General features: G+C 47.1%; 1 protein-coding gene across 1 annotated transcript in view; it reads left to right on the top strand.

The window, feature by feature from the left end:
• The window catches only part of KIF26A (kinesin family member 26A), a 172165-nt gene that overhangs the window by 144469 nt on the left and 7944 nt on the right, over positions 1-19752 (top strand). Inside the window, exons 6-12 of the mRNA XM_043980675.1 lie at positions 2551-2760; positions 4302-4395; positions 5874-6136; positions 6404-6587; positions 8479-8638; positions 12708-12870; positions 14629-17980. Of these exons, the coding sequence (XP_043836610.1) occupies positions 2551-2760; positions 4302-4395; positions 5874-6136; positions 6404-6587; positions 8479-8638; positions 12708-12870; positions 14629-17980 (4426 nt within the window). The remainder of the gene's footprint in view (positions 1-2550; positions 2761-4301; positions 4396-5873; positions 6137-6403; positions 6588-8478; positions 8639-12707; positions 12871-14628; positions 17981-19752) is intronic.

Raw genomic sequence — 19752 nt, 5'->3', positions numbered from 1 at the left:
AAGGTCACCGTCTTCAGCTGGAGAATTCCGTCTCTTTCTGTTTCTCCTTCCTTCCTTGAGGCACTGCCTGAGGCAGAAGAAGGGGAGGAAGCTGCCTTTTGGGTCCTGTGGAAAGCTTAGTCTTTACTTTCACTAAACCCTTTAAACTGCTGGGGTGCAACAATACCCCCTCTCCTCCTCTCCCACCCAATGGATACATACTCATTGTAGTTTCTTTGGGGCAGCCAAGAGGAGAGGCAGGCGGCACAGCTCACGGGCCCTCAGGATCTTAGGAAAGGATATTAGAGTTGATCTAGTGCAACCCATTCTTTCACAGAGGAGAAAGTGGAGAAATGACTTGTCCAAGGTCACACAGTAAGTGGCAGGGCTGATTCTCAAGCCCCAAACCTTCTGACTTTGAATCCTCTGCTCTCTTCTTACAACATAGCACTCTTCCTGGCTGCTCTAATGCAATGCATCCCCATGCCTGAGTCCAGAAGCCACCCTGTCATTTCCTGTCTTTTTTGCCTACATTTCACCCTGTCTCCTCCTGCTGTGTTCCTACTCCTCCTTAAAGCCCACCTCAAATACTGGCTTCTCTTTGGAGCTTGCGCTGATCCCTGAGTTGATCTCCCCTTCAGTCAATAAGTCAGTGACAAAGAATTTATAAAGTGCCTACTATGAGCCAGGCACTGTGCTAAGCACTGGAGATGCAAGGGAAGACAGTTGAGGTCCCTGCCCTCGGGGAGCCCACTGTCTAGTGAGGAAGAAAGAATTCATCCAGCATGCAGTCCTGCATTGCACTTACAAATTATTTTGTGTTAGTTACCTCAGTTTGTGTCTTATCGCCTACTAGATTATAAATTTCACAGAAGTAGGGACTGTCATCTGGACTCTATCTCCCCTAATGTCCACTGCCACTGCCACCAGCAGACTGCTGATTGGTCTCCCTGCTTCCAGTCTCTCCCCACTCCGGCCCCTCCTCCACCCAGCTGTCAAAATGATCTTTGAATGCAGGTCTGACAATGTCACTCCCCTACTCCATAAACTCCAATGGCTCCCTATTACCTCCAGAATCAAATATAAAATCCTATGTTTGGTTTTCTTTCCTTCCTTCTTTCTTTCTTTCTTTCTTTCTTTCTTTCTTTCTTTCTTTCTTTCTTTCTTTCTTTCTTTCTTTCTTTCTTTCTTTCTTTCTTTCTTTCTTTCTTTCTTTCTTTCTTTCTGGTGGGGCAATGAGGGTTAAGTGACTTGTCCAGGATCACACAGCTAGTAAGTGTCAAGTGTCTGAGCCCAGATTTGAACTCAGGTCCTCCTGAATTCAGGGCCGGTGCTTTATCCACTGCACCACCTAGCTGTCTCCCTATGTTTGGTTTTCAAAGCCATTTGTGGCCTGTAACCCCAACCCCCTTTCAGGCTTCTTATATTGACCCTCCCATGTACTCTTTGGCCCAGTGACATGTGTCTCTTTGCTGTTTGTCAAACAAGATAAAACAAATTAATAATGATATTTATATAGAATTTACTGTGAGCCAGGCTTGGTGCTAAGTGCTTTACAAAGTATCCATGGGAAATAGGTTCTATTATTATCCTTATTCAAGGTCACATAGCTGATGTCTGAAACTGGATTTGAATTAATATTTTCCTGACATCAGGCCCAGTAGTAACATATAATAGGTATTTAATAAATGTTTGTTGACTGGCTGACTGACTGGTTTTTCTAGGCATCAGGTCCCATGATTATACCTGAGTTATACCAGCAGCTTCACAGGGCTAGAGACTGAGCAGCAGCACCCTTTCCTCCTTATCCAGAATTTCACTGAGAACTTCCTCTCCATGTTGGGCTGTCTTCCCCTGCAAAATATGAAATTATTGGAGCCCGGATTGCTTTTCTATGAACGCTTTGAAGTATGACCCTTTGTCTAGGGTCAGACCAAGGTATCATAGCAAGACTGGACCTGCTCTCCTTCTCTATCATGAACTCTAGGATGCACTAGTCACTGGCCAACAAGGTTCTCATAATTTCTGTTGTGCTGAAGATGAAGCTCAATGAGTCTCAGTTTCTTCATCTATGAAAGGGGGATAAGAACACTTAGACTCTCTGCCTCACAGAGTTGTTGGAGGGAAAGCCATTTATAAATATTTAAGCACTAGAGAAAAAGGAGCTCTTGATAGACTAACAACAACAACAGCAACAACAACAACAACTGATACTTGGGTAATATGTTAAGGTTTGAAAAAGTTTACATGCCTCATTTCATTTGGCACTAGAGGAATTAATTTTCCTTATTTTACAGAAGAAGAGACTGAGGGTCAGAGAGTTTAATGGGCATTCCCTTGGTCACACTGTTAGTTTCTACAGACTCCACATCCAGGGCTCCTTCCACTATACAAATTGTCTCTTTTTTTTTATATGAAGAAAGTGTTTTCAACTTCTGGAACATGAAAAAGGGATGTGAGTTTTCCTGTACCTCTGTCTCATTATCTGCTTATTGCTCTACTGTCCAAGAGCTTACTGGCCCCAGCTCGAGGTTTGCTCAGAGAGCCATGTCCTGTCTCTCTCCCTCTCAGGTAAAGGTGATGGTGAGGATCTGTACATCACCGGGTGCCCCTCACTCGTCCGAGCCCATGTCCTTCCTCAAGGTGGATTCCCGGAAGAAACAGGTGACGCTGTATGACCCAGCCACCAGTTCCCCCGCTAATGGGGGCTCCCGGAGAACCGCAGGTGCAGTCCCAAAGATGTTTGCTTTTGATGCTGTCTTCCCACAGGATGCTGCTCAGGTGAGTTAGGGCCAGCAGGACCATCTTGGGGAAGGAAGGGCCAGACTGGGATCTCTGGAACTTGGCTTTTGAAGCTGCCTCCTAATGGTTGTATCATTCTCTGGGGGTGGAGGAGGTAGTGAGAAGAGTGTTTTCATTCTCCTGTAATACATAATAGAGAGAATCGAGAACTCAAAATGTGGTCCTGCTGACAAGGCGGTTTCTCATTCCAGTAGGAGTGGTGACACCTGGTGAGATTTCAGAACATTCATGTTTTCTCCTACAAATAGGAGGCTTCTTGGCCTGTTCGGGTCTCTGAAGCTCATTGCTGTGTTCTCTTCAACTCTAACATGGGTCCACTCTGGAGAACAGGGAGGGGCTCAAAAGGTGCTGTCAGGGATGCATTGACCTGGTGATGCAAAGTTATTGGCATTCAGCCCCTTATTGTATATGTGCTGTCCTTCAAGACCTCAGGCAGTTCTCAGCCCAGCTCGCTGCATGAGACTTCCTACGGGGGAAGCAGATTGTACAGATCCCCATTGCTGTCCATGGATAGATCTCACTGGCTTCTCTTGCTCTCATCCCTGTCAGTACTCTCAGTGCTGGGAGGGCCAGCTTGGGAACAGCAAGCGAGTGACTCAGCAGCCTGGGCTCATTCAGCTTTTCCACGCTGGCTCTAGGCAACCACAGAAGAAGGGGAAGAGGAACTGGTTCCTACCTTGGGGTTATTAGCAGTGCTTGTTGCCTTCTCACCCCATAGACCAGTTATTCCACCTTCCCCACTGGATGGCACTTGAAGAGATACAGAAACCTGGCCTCAAGGTTCTTTCTCCCTTAGAGTCTCCTACTTAAAAAAAGCCTAACTTAGTATGTCATGAGACTCAAGACTATAAAAATGGATTTAAAGATTAGCTCATGTATTATACATGTTTACATGGAAGGCACATGTATGTTTACACATGTATCATGTGAGTGTGCCATTCTTCTTTGACTTTATTTGCATTTATCCTGAATGCATAAAAGGTAAGTTCTGCGTGGACTAATAAATCACAGTTTTCACTATTACTCCCTAGATCCTTTCCAGGGCTCAGCTTGAGGGCCATCTCTCAGTTCTCAGTGTCAGTCAATCAGTCAGTCAACAAGCATTTATGAAGTATTTATTTTGTGCAAAGCACTGTACTAAGTGCTGGGGATACAGAGAAAGGCAAGAGCAGCCTCTGCCTGCCCTCAAGGAGATGACATTCTAGTGTCCCACTGAAATTATTTTTTATCTATTTTGTATTTACTCATCTGCACACATGTTGTTCCCCCAACACCCTCCTTCCCAAAGTAGGTATAATAGTAACTATGAGGATAGGGACTATCTTGCTTTTGGTTTTTGTACACAGTAGGTACTTAATAAATGCTTGCAAATTGCCCAGAGGGAATATTTGGTTTCTGTATTCCAGGGGAGAACCTATAACTGGTTTTCTATGGACACTTCTTGATTTGGGTGGCAGGTTGGGTAGTGAGCAGGGACAAGGCCCTCACCCACTCCCACCTCCATGTCTCCTCTCCTGCAGGCCGAGGTGTGCTCTGGAACAGTGGCAGATGTGATCCAGTCAGTGGTGAACGGTGCTGATGGCTGCATATTCTGCTTTGGCCACGTCAGGCTTGGTGAGCACCCAGTTTCCCTTCTGATAATGACACCGTCAGTCTGATAATTACACGCTGTCAGCTCCCAGAACAATAAACCTGGAGTCTGGAAAGAGATGGGGATTTCTTCTTAATTAGCTTTGCAAACTTCCCAGGTTTATTTCTGCAGCATTAAAACCTTCAACTTTAATGGGGGAGGAGGTCGAAGAATGAAACCAAGGAGCTCAAGGGGCATTGAAGGGGGTCGATGTGCTGGGCCCTGTTTTGTGGAGTAATTGTAAAAATACTGGATTTAGGGTCAAAAGGTCTCGGTTCAAATCCTGGTTCCACACATTGGCCTGTGTGGCCTTTGACCCTTCTCCCTGAGCTGCAGTTCCATCACCACCATCATCGTTATCTTCATCATTCTCACTGATCTTCATATTTGGGTTTACATTTTGTAAAATGCTTAACATGCATCATCTCATTAAATCCTCAGAGACAAACTCTGTGAGGCAGGGACTATTGCTCCCATTTTACAGATAAGGAAACCAAGGCTCAGCACCTTTAAGTGGGTGCCTAATACATATTTGTTATATTGAATTAAATGAAGAGACTTGCCTATGGTAAGCATTGGAGGCAAGATTTGAAAATAAGGTCTCTTCTAATTTCCTCTAGGCTTCTTTCCATTCTAATCTGCTACCTTATCTGTAAAATGAGACAACTGGTCTGGAACAGGGGTTCTTAACTTTTTTATGTCATGGATCCCTTTGGGAATTGGTGAGGTCAATGGACACTTTCTCAGAATAATATTTTTAAATGCATAAAATAAAATGCAATTACAAAGGAAAACAGTAAATATTGAAATAAAGACATAGATTTTTCCTGTCTAAGTTCACAAACCCCCTTGAAATCTAAGAACCCCAGAACAAGTTGGCCTTTAAAGGTTCTTTCCGGTTCTAAAATTCCAAAATACTATGTATTGGAAAGATGAGTTGAGTTTGGAGATTAATATGTTGCAAGATTGAGTTAGAAGGAAGGATGTGATTAATAAATACTAATAGATCTGCCTTGAAATGGACACTGACTTCTCATGGCCTTAGGGATAGGATAAGGTCATTGAAGCAGCTGGTGGTATGGTGGATAAAGCACTCAGCCTGAAGTCAGGAGGACCTGAGTTCAAATCCAGCCTCAAGAATGTACTAGTTGAGTGACCCTGGGCAACTCATTTCATCTCTGTTTGCTTAACTGCAAAAGGGGGATGATAATAACACCTACCTCCCAGGGTGGTTATGAAGATCAAATGAGATAATATTTGTAAAAGTGCTTTGCACAGTGCCCAGCACATAAGGGGCTGGGTGTATTTGAGTTGAGTGTTTTCTCCCTAATGCTGCTGGGGCTGGTGTGGCTGGTGTGGCTGGTGTCCAAAGGATGGAGTCCCCCTAGTCCCTGTCTCCATTTCCCATCACTTGATGATAATTCTGCTCAGCCTTTTTTTTTTTCCTCATTGTTCCCCACAGGGAAATCATATACCATGATTGGGAAGGATCATTCCACCCAGAGCTTGGGGATCGTGCCCTGTGCCATTTCTTGGTTGTTTAAGCTGATCAATGAGCGGAAAGAGAAGACGGGCACTCGGTTCTCCGTGCGTGTTTCTGCTGTGGAGATTAGCGGCAAAGATGAAAACCTCAAGGACTTGTTAGGGGACGTGGCCAGTGGCAGCCTTCAGGACGGCCAGTCTCCTGGGGTTTACCTTCGAGAGGATCCTGTCTGTGGGACACAGGTATAAAGAGCAGCATGGCTAGCCCTAGCTAAGCCAGCCCCTTCCCTCTCTTGCCCGCCTTTTACTCTGAAGATGATTACAACAGTTTCTATGGTGGCTATAAAAAAAAGATAGTGCCTTTAAATTTTTTTTTCCGCCTTTAATTTTTAATCCCCTCTCCCTGGCTGTACATATTTATTTCTCTGATAGCCCTCGAGACTTAATCTGTCAGACAAAAAATGCCAGTCAGCCCTCTCTCTAATGAGCCGCTTCCTCCTTGGTTTTCAGCTTCAGAACCAGAGTGAGCTCCGGGCCCCAAGTGCAGAGAAAGCTGCCTTCTTTCTGGATGCAGCACTGGCTGCCCGGAGCACCAGCCGAGCTGACTGTGATGAAGAGGACCGGAGGAACTCACACATGCTGTTCACCCTCCACATCTACCAGTACCGGATGGAGAAGTGTGGCAAAGGAGGAAGTAGGTCTCCCCTCCTCTTCCCCTCCCCTCCCCCTACTCTTTTTAGGTTTTGTTCTGAGGTTTGGGACCTTCCATTGGATTTCCACAAGTGTCAGGATGCTACAAAGGCTTCATGGCTGTGTACCCTAGGTGCATGTTGGGCATGAGTTATGGTTGTGACCCAGGGAGGGACAGAGAGAGACAGAGAGAGACAGACAGATACACACACACAGACAGGGACAGAGAGAGACACAGAGAGACAGAGGGAGGGAGGGAGGGAGGGAGGGAGGGAGGGAGGCATGGAGGAAAGGAGAGAGAGTATTTATTAAGTGTTTTCTATTTGCCTTAGCACAGGCAGAGAGTGAAGAAGCACTGAGGTTCATTGTCTTGGGGCAAGGCTTTGTTCTTTGGTCCTAGACTGAGCCACGACCCCTAACCCTAGATTGAGCATAAGAGTATGGAAAATTCAGTGCAACCCATCTCCACTACAGGGGGAAAAATTCCTCAGTAGGTATATTGTACCAATGGGGAATCAGCAATATAAGCCTCATATGAAAACTGTATCTATTGTAAACAGAAGTGGTGAGCTCTTTCCCTCCACTGCCCAAGTCCTTTGTCTTTCATGTTACTCCAGCCTCAGAACAGTGAAGTTCTGTCCAATGTCCTTTAGCCTCAGGACAGTGAACTTCAGTGCCTGGCAAACAGGAAACACTTAATAAATGCATGTGCTCAACCTCTCTCTTTCCCTCTCTCTGTCTCTGTCTCTCTCTCTGTCTCTGTCTCTCTCTGTCTCTGTCTCTCTCTGTCTCTCTCTCCCCCTTCCTCGCTCTCTCTGTCTCTCTGTCATCTGTCTCTTTTTTCCCCTCCCTCCCTCTCTTTCTCTCTGTGGTCTGTCTGTCTCTCTCCCCCTCCTTCCCTCTCTCTCTCTCTCTGTCTCTGTCTCTCATTCTCTCTCTCTCTCTCTCTCCCCCTTCCTCCCTCTCTCGGTCTCTCTGTCTCTGTCTCTTCCCCTCCCTCCCTCTCTTTCTCTCTGTCGTCTGTCTGTCTCTCTCCCCCTCCTTCCCTCTCTTTCTCTCTTTCTCTCTCTCTGTCTCTCTTTCTTCCTGTCTCATTTTCTCTCTATCCATCCTCTGTCTATCCTATCCATCTATCTATCCATTAGAATTTCATTGAATTTCATGTCTCCGAACAATCAGGCCAAATATTGAGACTTGGAATTCTCTTGATCACAGACAAAGTTTAGATTTGAAGGGAATCCTCATGGTAGGACCTGATCAGTATTCTAGGGTTGATACCCTTGACAGTTAGCATTTGGTTTTCAAGACTGAAAACCAGTCAATGGATAAGTACAGATTGAGGACTTCTAAGTGCACTTCTCTCAGTATCTGCAATGGGGCTGGGAGCTTGAACTGTGCTATATACCCATGCACAGGCTGCCTGCCATCTGCTTAATCCTCTGTTTAGACAAGGAGCTGAGTTAGACTAATGTTCAATTCCATTCATTTGCCTATCTGAGCACTGACCCTGAGACTCATTCTTGGTTTTAGTGAAATGTCACTTAGCTCTTTTTTGTTGTTGTTCAGTTGTTCAGCCATGTCTAAATCTCTGGGACCCCATTTGGGGTTTTCTTGACAAAGATACTGGAGTGGTTTGCCATTTACTTCTCCAGCTCATTTTACATATGAGGAAACTGAGGCAAATAGGGTGAAGTGACTTGTCCAGGGTCACACAGCTAGTAAATGCCTGAGGCCAGATCTGAATTCAGGCCTTCCTGAGTTCTGCTAGTATTGCTTTTTATTTTTCATTATTATCCAGTTGGAGCCAATAGTTCTCAGTTCTTTGAATTGGTCCAGAGTTGTATCCAGAGTCCTTCGGTTTCCTATGATAACATTTTCCCTTTCTTTGGTTTCAGTGTCTGGAGGACGTAGCCGCTTGCACCTTATTGACCTGGGGAGTTGTGAAAAAGTGCTGAGCAAGAACCGGGAAGCTGGCGGTTCCCTCTGCCTGTCTCTGTCTGCCTTGGGCAATGTGATCTTGGCCTTAATCAATGGTGCAAAGCATGTGCCATACAAGTGAGTGAATGACCATGCACAGCTCATATAAGACTGACATCTTACCATGGGTCCACAGTTCAGGTCACAGATACCTCTGGGTATTGGTTTCTGGCATAACAGTACCTTGGTATCATATGGATCTGTCAGCCAGTCAACGTGCATTTATCAAGCACCTTCTATGTGCCAGGCACTGTGCCAGGCATCAGAGATATGGAGAGAGACAAAAGACAATCCCTGTCCTGCAGAAGCTTACAATCTAATAGGAAAGACAACAAGCAAACAAATAAACTATATACAGGATAAATAGCCAATAATTAACAGAGAGATGGCACTAGAATTAAGAGAGATTGGAAAGGGCTTCCTATAGAAATTGGGATTATGACCTTATCGAGGTTGGTTTTTCTTTCACTGGTACAGATTTCTACCCTCTCTTCTCACCTCCTATCCTATTTGATTGGAATTTATGGCTTTCTATAAATCCTCCATAAGACATCCAACCTCCTCTGGTTCTTTGGAAACTTTGTGTCTACTGGTATAATTTTCACACTGTAAGAACAGTAGCTTGAATTTCTGTTGGACTTTCAGATTCACAAAGTGCTTTCCTAACAACAATCCCATTTTATAGATATCATAGGACTTGTTATCCTCATTTTAAAGATGAGGAAACTGAGAAACCCATTGCCTTCTGGTCCACTACTCCTTCCTCTATGTCAATGGTTCCCATTTTTTTTTGGTTCTTCCATACCCTTTCAACAACAACAACAACAGCAACAACAAAAATATGTGTTGTGAACCCCCGGGATAATTTAATGCACTACTCAGAGTATATTTTTAGATTTGTTCATTAAGTGCTTACAGTAACTTCAGTGAAAACTTTTTTCCCCAAAAACTCTGAATTAAAATTTGCATTATATAACGATTCAATCTAAAAGTGTATTCTACCTATAATTATGAAAACGCTAAATATACAATGATAAAGTTCTAATTATAAAAGAATTATGAATATTTTATGTGGGCCATTCTGTAAGCATTAAAAGAAGAATTCCAGCAAGACCTTATATGCCCACAAATATTCAAGATTGTATATTCAATTTCATTTTACAAATTCTGGTCAATTGTTTGCAGCTTATGGTGCCGTTAAAATCTTTTAAATCGTGAATCCCTTGGACCTTGAACCATCGCACTATATGCTGTGCTGATCTAGGCCAAAGCTCCTGCACTTAAAATCGGCTCTCAGCTTCTTGAGAACGGAGATTTCTCAAACGCATGTTTCTTTTGGACAAAACATTTGTGTAGTTTGTGGCCAGCTGGGATCATACAGTGGGGATAAAGTGTCATTGGAATATAATGGTGTACTTGTAGTTCTTCCCAGAGCCCATACATTCCCATTCCTAAGGTCTAAACAGAACTTTGAAACTCACAAGCATCCTCTACTTGACAAGGCCCCAGGTGAGACAGAAAGTTTGTGGTCATGGAGGCTTTCATAGGTGACCCGTCCTTGTAATCTGTACTAACCCCAGACAGACCTCCCTTTTTTTTTCTGCCTATCTCCCCGTCTACCAAAAGGCTTTAAGGAGTTAAGAGACCTGGGTTTGGGTCTTGGCTCTGACCCTAATTCAGTTTGTGGCCCTCAGCCAAGTGCAGGTGGAAGTTTGAGCCTCAAATGTGACCCAGCATGTGTCCCTTTTGGCTCTTCAGATTTTTCATTTGGTTTGGTTTCGTTCAGCCTGTTGAGTCCCAGGACATTCCGAGTCTGAGTGCTGTCTCCCCTCCCCCCCCCCCCCGCATCTCTATTCATTGACAACAGCTCATGTGAAAAAGATCTGTACGTTTTAGAGGGCCATAAACTCTATATGAGCCAATAGTATGACGTGACAACCTATAAAATACTGGAGCTATTCAGTCTTTGGCTGCATTAATGGGAGGAAGCCTCATGCCCGGGCCCAGGGAGGAGGAGGAGACTGTCTCGCTGTCCCAGATTACATCCAGATTTCAGGACCAGGCCTTACATTTTAGGGAGGACATTGATAAACTGGAGTATGTCCAGAGGAGGACACGGAGGGTGGGGATGGGACTGGAGGGTGTGCCACGTGAGGATGGAGGGAAGGAACTCGGGGATGGATAGCTTGACAAAGAGAAGACTTAGAGGAGACACAACGACTGTCTTTGCCTATTTCAAGGGCTGTTGTGAAGAAGAGTGATTGGGTCTGTTCTGTTTGGCCCCAGAAGGTAGAACCAGGAGCAATGAGTAGGTGGAGGTTGGGGGATGGGTGTTGTACAGAGGGGCAAATTTAGACTTGGGGTAAAGAAAAAAACAACCCAAACTCCTGATCCTGTAGCCCTCTAAAATGGGAACATGATGTCTCTGGGAGGTGGTGAATTTCCCTTCACTGAGGTATTGAGGTAGGAGCCTGATGACTTCTGGTTGGGGTCATTGTGGAAAGGCATTGTTCTTGTTTGGTGTGGGTTGGGTTAGAAGACCTTCAGGGTCCTTCCAAGCCTATGATTCACTGTGTGCTTCAGGCAAATAACAATGTCTCTGATCTTTCCAGGCCTCATGTGAATGCCTGCATGAATGCTACCCAAAGTACCTTTTCAAATCTTTAGGCTTGTCAGAAGGTTCAGGGGGATGCATGGAAGAAATGAGATCCTGGAAAACGCTAGGTTCACTTGACATTTTTTGTGTAATTTAGAGAAGGTGCTACTTGGGACTCTGGTCTATGCATAGACTAAGGGAGAAAGGGGTTTTGCTTCTTGCTTACTGTTTCAGTTAGAATGAAAAGAAGCAGTAGTAGGGAGCAGTTAGGTGGTGCAGTAGATAAAACACTGGCCCTGGATTCAGGATGACCTGAGTTTGAATCCGGCCTCAGATGCTTGACATTTGCTAGCTGTGTGACCCTGGGCAAGTCACTTAACCCTCATTGCCTCAAAAAAAAAATTTTAAAGTAGTGGTAGTAGTGGTAATGTTAGTGGTAGTTGCAGTAGTAGTAGTAAACACATATAGTGCTTACTATGTGCCAGGCACTGTGCTAAGTGCTTTACAATTATTATCTCACATGATGTTTGCAACAATTCTGGGAAGCAGATGCTATTATGATCCTCATTTCACAGATGAGGAAACTGAGACAAGCAAAGGTTAAGTGACTTGCCCAGGGTCACAGGACTAGGAAGTGTCTGAGACCAGACTTGAACCCAGGTCTTCCTAATTCCAGACCCAATGCTCTACCTCACTAACTAGCTGTCATTATATTGGTAGTTCCATCTCTGCTCCAGATCAAGTATCTATCGCTTCCTGGTTTTGTGCCTGCCTTGGTTGGACCTTGTTGTGGACTGTTGTGAAGTGCAAGGGTCCTTTCCATTTGAATTTGTGACAGTTCCTTCCTTGCTCCAGGCCTCAGTTTCTCTATCTGTAAAATGATAGTGTTGGACTTATCTTTAAAGGGTGGGTCTGGAAGTGTGTAGGCATTCCAGGACAGGATATAGGTGGTTAGGAGAGGCCAACAGCCCTGACCCTTTGTCGGCTCTAAGGTCAGCAGTGGGCGGGTGTAACCATCATCTCTCTCTCTGACTAAGTGATCTCCAAGAGCCCTTTAGAAAGTCCATGATGAGAATAGCAATAACAGCCCCCATTCCACTAATAATTTGAAGTTTATGAAGCACTTTTGTCCCAAGAAATCTATGAGGTCAGTAGGGCAAGTGGTTTGCTTGAGGCCACATAGCTATTAAGTATCAGTACTGGGCCTAAAACCCAGGTCTTTTGACTCCCAAGTCCATGACTCACCATCAAGGTAGCTAAGTGGTACAGTGGATAGAGCACTGGACTTGGAGTCAGGAAGGCCTGAGTTCAAATCCTGATTCAGACACTTCCTAGCTATACGACCCTAAGTTCTCTGGGTCTTAGTAAAATGACAGGGATTCTACTCAGTGGTCTCTTCCTGTTACACAAATGCAGGTAAGTCCACAAGAGACATTTAATGGCATGAAATACGTAGCAGAAGTCAGATTGGGAGGCATGAGGGATGCACTTCTGGTTGGATGAGTGGAGATAAGGAAGACCTTGGAACTGACTTTCCCTATGCTCTACCAGGGACAACAAGCTTACGATGCTCCTTAGAGAGTCACTGGGCAACATCAACTGCAGGACCACCATGATCGCCCACATCTCTGACTCCCCAGCCAACTATGCAGAGACCCTTACCACGGTGCAGCTTGCCTCCCGCATCCACCGAATGAGAAAGAAGAAGTCCAAGGTGCGTTAACCCCTTGAGTTGGGGCTCGCCTGGGTCAGAATCATCACAACTGTAGACCTCTATCTAGCCTCTTTGCATACCCTTTGTTTTGTTTTTTGTTTTTGTTTTTTGCGGGGCAATGAGGGTTAAGTGACTTGTCCAAGGTCACACAGCTAGTAAATGTCAAGTGGCTGAGGCCAGATTTGAACTCAGGTCCTCCCTGTATCCAGGGTGGATGCTTTATCCACTGTGCCACCTAGCTGCTCCTAGCCTCTTTGCAGTTTACAAAACACCTTCCCATTTTACAATTGGGAAAACTGAGGCCTAGAGAAAGGCAACACAGTATTGTATATAAGGCAGTGCCCTTGGAGGTGAGAAGACCTGGGATCAAATCCTACCTCAGATATTTAACATTTGGGCAGTTTACTTAAACCTCTCCGGGCCTTAGTTTCCTCATTTGCAAAATGGAAGGGTTGGGTTTAATGGCTTCTATGCTCTGTAACCATGATACAATGATCCTTATAGCAACCCTGGGAAATTGTCACATCCTTTTTTTTTGTTTTTTTTTTTGGGGGTGGGGGTTGGGGGAGGGAGGGCAATCAGATTCAAGTAATTTGCCCTGGGTCACATAGCTAGTTAGTGTCTGAGGTTGGATTTGAGTTCAGGTCTCCCTGATTCCAGGGCCGGTGTGCTATCCACCATGCCAACCTAGCTGCCCCTATTATCCTTGTTTTAACCAGACCTGTGATTCCATCACCATAGGGATCTCTTGGTGAAGAACCCCTCCTTCCAGGACATGTCTCAACTGTTCTGAAACTTATAGCTTTGGAGGCTTGTCTGGGGGCACTGACAGGTTAAATGATTTGCCCAAGGTTACAGGTCAGGATGTATCAAAGTTAGGATTTGAACTCAGATCTTCCTGTGGCTGATAGAAAAATCACCCAATGGATCTTGGAGACAGGACTTGACCTCATAGCTCTTGATTGCCATGCCTACCCATTGCTTGTCCCAGTATATCAGGCTCCTTCTCCAAGTGAACCCTCCCCATGAATGCCTCTCTTGGAAGGCACTGTGTGATACCTAGAGCTTTTATCTTCTGGGGCTCTAAGTTCTGTCTGTTTTTTTTTTTTTTTGGTTTGTTTTGTTTTTTTCCCATGCTCCTTAAATTCCAAATTCAGGATTGAAAGTGTTGGTGGTCTGCTTGCGATCACGGATTGAATGTCAGGGATGAAGGCACCTCAGAACATGGATCATTAGAAATGGAAGGGCTCTTAGAAATGCAGAACCCTCAAGTGGTTGAGGGAGGGGACTTTTTAGAACATAGGCTCAGAACATGAAATATTAGAGTTGAAAGGGACTCTGTATGTCACTAGGGGGTGGCTAGGTGGCTCAGTGGATGGAATACCAGGCCTGGAGTCAGAAAGCTTCCTCTCCCTGAGTTCAAATCCAGCTGTGTGATCCTGGGCAAGTCACTTCATGCTGTTTGCCTCAGTTTCCTCATCTGTAAAATGAACTAGAGAAGGAAATGGCAAACCACTCCAGTATCTTTGCCAGGAAAACCCCAAATGGGGACATGACTGAAACAAGTGAACAACAAGCAATGATGCTATCTAGTTCAACCCTCCTTATTTACAGATAGGGAAACTGAGGCTTGTGGAGAGCGGGGTTTGGAGAGTCTTGAACATCATTTTGGACTCATCCCAGGAGGAAGTACGAGAGCCAGGATAGCTTTCCAAGCTAAGGACTTGAACTGATGGGGGCACTTTCTTTCTGTTTCAGTATGCATCTAGCTCCTCAGGAGGAGAGAGTTCCTGTGAGGAGGGCCGGGTGCGGAGGCCCCCACACCTGAGGCCTTTTCACCCACGCACGGTGGCCTTGGATCCTGACCTTCCTGGCCTGGGTCTTTCTAGTGATCCTGATTATTCCTCCAGCAGTGAGCAGTCCTGTGACACCGTCATCTATGTGGGGCCCAATGGGGCCGCCCTGTCTGACCGTGAGCTCACAGACAACGAGGGCCCGCCCGAGTTTGTCCCTATCATCCCATCACTCAACAAGAAGAGGGGTAAAAATGGGCTGGCTGGTCCATGGAGCTCAGACAAGGACCACTTCAAGTGTAACACGTTTGCTGAGCTGCAGGAGAGACTGGAGTGTATTGATGGGAGCGAGGAGCCCGCTCGCTTTGGTGGGGGCGACTCCTCTGGGTTAGCAAATGGCGGTGGTCCAGGCAATGCAGAGGCTGGCCCGGCCAAGTCGGCCAAGGAGAAACCACCCTCCCCATTGAGGGGGTGCAAGAAACCTGCGTTGCTGGAGGCAGCATCCCCCAAAAAGGGGCCTGGCCCTAATATCTCAGCAGGACCTCCCCGAAATGGTGCCTGTCCAGGAAACAGCCCCTCCCAAGGCCAAGTGGATATCCCGGCTCCCATGACTAGAGGTGATGGGAAAAAATCAGATGTGGTCTCAGATGGAGGGAGAGACACAACTCTACACTCATCAAGATCCTGTAAGCCTGATGTGACTAGGAATCCAGACTGTAGCACCTCCACAGAGCCAGTCGTCAAGGACAAGGCCACGTATGGGAAGCGACCTCTGCCCAGCCCAGCACCCCCACCCCCTCAGCAGAAGGATCTCACACCGCCTAGCAACACGTATTCCAAGCTGGATGATGGTGGGGTTCGGACACCTCCACTGGGAATGAGTAAGCAGATGGTGAGCTCTGGAGAGATGCCCTCTGCACAGGGGGCATCCCCACCACCATCCACTGGCACCCTGGAGGTACACAGCTTCCACTCTGCTTTCCGGGGTAAGTGCTTTGACCGAGACATCCTGACAACCACAGTGACCCTACAGCAGCCAGTGGAGCTGAATGGCGAGGATGAGCTGGTGTTCACAGTAGTTGAGGAGCTGTCGATCAGCGGCATGGTGGACTCAGGCAGGCCCACAAGCATCATCAGTTTCAACAGTGACTGTTCCCTGCAGGCCCTGGCCTCAGGCTCCCGCCCAGTCAGCATTATCAGCAGCATCAATGATGAGTTTGATGCCTACACGTCTCAGGCATCTGGTGTGAACATTGACATTGTCCTACCTTTCACAGAGGGATCCTTTCCCTCTGGAAGTCGCCGCTCTTCCATCAGCTCCTGGCTAAGCGAGGTCAGCCTCTGCACCATGGATGGTGATGGGATGCCTCCTGGGGACCTCCTCACTACATCTTCTCCCTTTGCCTGTGATCCCCCTGGGGAGAACTTCACCTTGGACTCTCCCGCTGTCACTGTCACATTTACTCCAGGGAACCTCAAGAACTCCCTGAATGACAGCGGGCTTTGTGTCTCAGAGCTGGACAGCTTGGAGAGCACCAGCTCCAGAAAGATGTCACCAGCCATTGCCAAGAATTCTCCGTCCTTGGGATCCACCAAAGCTGCCCCCGCTCCAGGCATCTCCAGGATCCCCAATCAGCCCAGGAGAGCGGGGAGGGCCGGGAACCCACAAGTGACACCTAAGATGCAAACCATCCATTCTAGTCTTCCTCGGACTCTGAGAACTACTACCTCAACCCCCAATTATATGGGTGCCATGCACCGTAGCCATGAACTGCCCAGTCCGGGTGGGCTGTTTGATGACCCGTGGCTAGTGCGAGTGGATGCCCCACCGGGCACCCACTCCACAGACCCACTGTCCTCTTCTAGCAATCCTCCATTAGCCAGTGACTCCTTAAAGGTGCCGTGCAGGGAGGCCACAGGGTGTAGGCCCCCCAAGTCCCAGACAATGTTTGCTTGTTCCCAGCGGGTGGTGGATGGATGTGAAATGTCTTGCAAGTCAGCCGGGGACCATGCTAAGAAACCAGAGGTCATGCCCCACATCCCGCCCCTGAGGAGAGGAGCCACCACACTGGGTGTTATGCCAGTGCCTCGAAATGGAGATAGCCCTGCTGAGGCCCTGGCCCGAGGCAATCCCGACTCGACCTTGACCGGCAGCAGCCTAAAAACCTCTATAGGGAAGAAGAATGTCCCCCAGAAGTCAAGTCTCTTACCCAGGCCCAGCGGGGCAGGACCTCCCGCCCCCCCAGTCCGGAAATCAAGCCTTGAGCAAAAAAGCGGCATTTCTCCATCTAGGGGAGCCATGGACCCTGCAAGAGCCCCCGCTTCCAAAGGGGAAGATGAGGCAGAGCTTCGGCCTAGGCCTGGTACAGGCATGGCTCCAGAGAGCCTGAAAGGCAAGGCTGGTGTCAAGGGGGAGCATTCTCTGCCCAAGAGTACATCCAGCCTGAAGGCGAGAGCAGCCAAGCCCGATATAGTACATCGTTACGGGAGCCACATGTCCCTGGAGCGATGTGAGGGCCTAGGCCTGGGTGGGGGCAAGGCCGACGCCGCTGGAAGCAACATCGGGAGGCAGGGACGGTCTGTGCCACGCTTGGGCGTGCCCCCCGCGGCCTCTTCTCCTGTATCTCCGACATCATACATGACTCCCGGTCCCTGCAAGGGCAGCTCCGCGAAGGGTGTGGCCAACGCTAAATCACCAGCCGGTGGAAGTAAGAGCCGGAACCTGTTGGCCAGCGGGTCCCGGTCTCTCAGCTCTTCGGTGAAGTCTCTGAGTCAGCAGCCTGCCGGGAAGAACCCCGGGGCCCCCGCCAACAGCAAGGTGGCCCCACGTACCACGCCCGGGGTCAACAGCAAGCCTAGCCGGGGAACCGTCATGGGCACCAAGCAGGCGATGAGGGCCGCCAACAGCCGCGTGAACGAGCTGGCCTCCGGGAACCCTGGCAGAGGGGGTCATTCCCGGAGCTCGGCGGACTCGGACAGCGGGAATGACAGCGGGGTGAATCTGGGAGATGAGAAGCTGCCGGTGCCCGCCCTGCCCTCCCCCTACAGCAAGATCACGGCTCCCCGGCGGCCGCAGCGGTACAGCAGCGGGCACGGCAGCGACAACAGCAGCGTGCTGAGTGGGGAGCTGCCCCCCGCCATGGGCCGGACAGCCCTGTTCTACCACAGCGGTGGCAGTAGTGGCTACGAGAGCATGATCCGGGACAGCGAAGCCACTGGGAGCGCCTCTTCCACCCATGACTCCATGAGCGAGAGTGGCCTGTCGTCCCCTGGGGGCCGGATGAGGAGCCTGAAATCTCCCAAGAAAAGGTCAACAGGTAAAAAAAAACCCAACAAAACCCCAAGTACTCTAAAGAAAAAATTTCCTCCCTTTTCCTCTCCCAGATATTCAGTATCTGAAAAGGGTGGAGGGTCTAGGGGACTTTATCTTCATTGTTTTCTGTTAGATGACCCAGGGAACCTTTAACTATGGCTTTTACCTTTCACAGCTTTCTGGGGAGGGGCAGAGAAAGCAGAGAGAGGGATGAGGATGACAAAACTGAGCTGACACCAGTGGTTTTTCCAAACCCTAACCCCTCCCCCCTCCGTCCCAGACCAGACATTGGGTTGAGGCAGAAACCACCTTCAGACTATGTTCTATATTCTAAGATTCATGCCAGCCTTGAGTACCCCACTCCCCATCTGGGCTTTGATGGTCCTAGGCATCCTCTGCCCCATGGTCTTTGATGTGAAGATAAGCGTTCAGCCCAGAGTTGAGGGATGTAGTTCATCCCAGGCAACTCAGCCAAATCCTGAGTGACATGCTACAAAACCAACATTCAACTCCACTTCCTTCTACTTAATCCCTCCTCCGAAAGGGGAACTCTATAGGCAACCTCGGGCAGTCTTTCAGCATCTAATCTCAGTGTAATCCAAGAAAGCCAGCAAAAGTTGGTCCAGTTTCCAGTTTGGAGGAATGGAGCAAGGCTTTTGGTATCCAGAGACCTGGTGCAAGTCCTGACTCTGACATTGAACTGCTATGCAACCTTTGGCAAATAACATCATCTCTTTGAGCCTCAATGTCCTCATCTATAAAATGGGCATAATAAATGCCTCACATTATATGAGGAAGAAAGGAATGTAAAGTGCTTTGTAGAGTGTAATAATTTAGGCAAATGCATTTTAGCCATTTTTGTTATCTGTATTTTACAATTGAGAAAGCTGAGGCTTACAGAATCATAGGACATATTATGTCAGGACTGGAAGGGATATAAAGATTTGAAAAATGGGCAAACTGAGACCAATAGAGACGATAGTGTGAAACAAAATAATGATTGTAGGAGGGCAGCTAGGTGGCGAACTGGATAAAGCACCAGCCCTGGATTTAGGATGACCTGAGTTCAAATCTGGTCTCAGACACCTGACACTTACTGGCTGTGTGACCCTGGGCAAGTCACTTAACCCCCATTGCCCCACAAAATAATAATAATAATAATAATAATAATAATAATAATAATAATAATAATAATAATAATAATGATTGTAGCTAGCATTTGCATAGTACTTTAAGGTTTGTAAAGCACTTTACAAATAGTATCTAATCTTATCCTAACAACAACACTGGGAGGTAGGTGCTATTCTTCTCATTTTATAGGTGAAGAAACAAGGTTAAGTGACTTTTCCAGAGTCACACTTCTTCATTTTTTTTAGTCTTAAGTCTTAACTTTTTCAAGTTTTTCTAGTTAGTTTTGAGGCTGAATTTGACCATACGTCTTCCTGACTCTAAGCTTATCATTCTATCTCTTGCACCACTTAGCTATTGTGTTTGGAGTCAGAAGATCTGGGTTCAAATCAAGACCAGTCCTGGGAAAATTCCTATCTCCCAAGGCAGGTCATTCCTCTTTGAAGCCAAGATTCTTAGGAAATTACTCTTTTTGTTGTTGTTCAGTCTTTTCAGTCACATCTGACTCTTTGTTACCCCACTGGGGATTTTCTTGGCAAAGATACTGGAGTGGTTTGCCATTTCCTTCTTCAGCTCATTTTACAGATGAGGAAACTGAGGCCAACAGGGTTAAGTAACTTGCCCAGGGTCACATAGTAAATATATGAG

This window comes from Dromiciops gliroides, chromosome 2 (assembly GCF_019393635.1).
Source record: "Dromiciops gliroides isolate mDroGli1 chromosome 2, mDroGli1.pri, whole genome shotgun sequence".
In the NCBI taxonomy this organism is placed as follows: Eukaryota; Metazoa; Chordata; class Mammalia; order Microbiotheria; family Microbiotheriidae; genus Dromiciops; species Dromiciops gliroides.
This window is presented reverse-complemented; position numbering and strand designations above follow the sequence as displayed.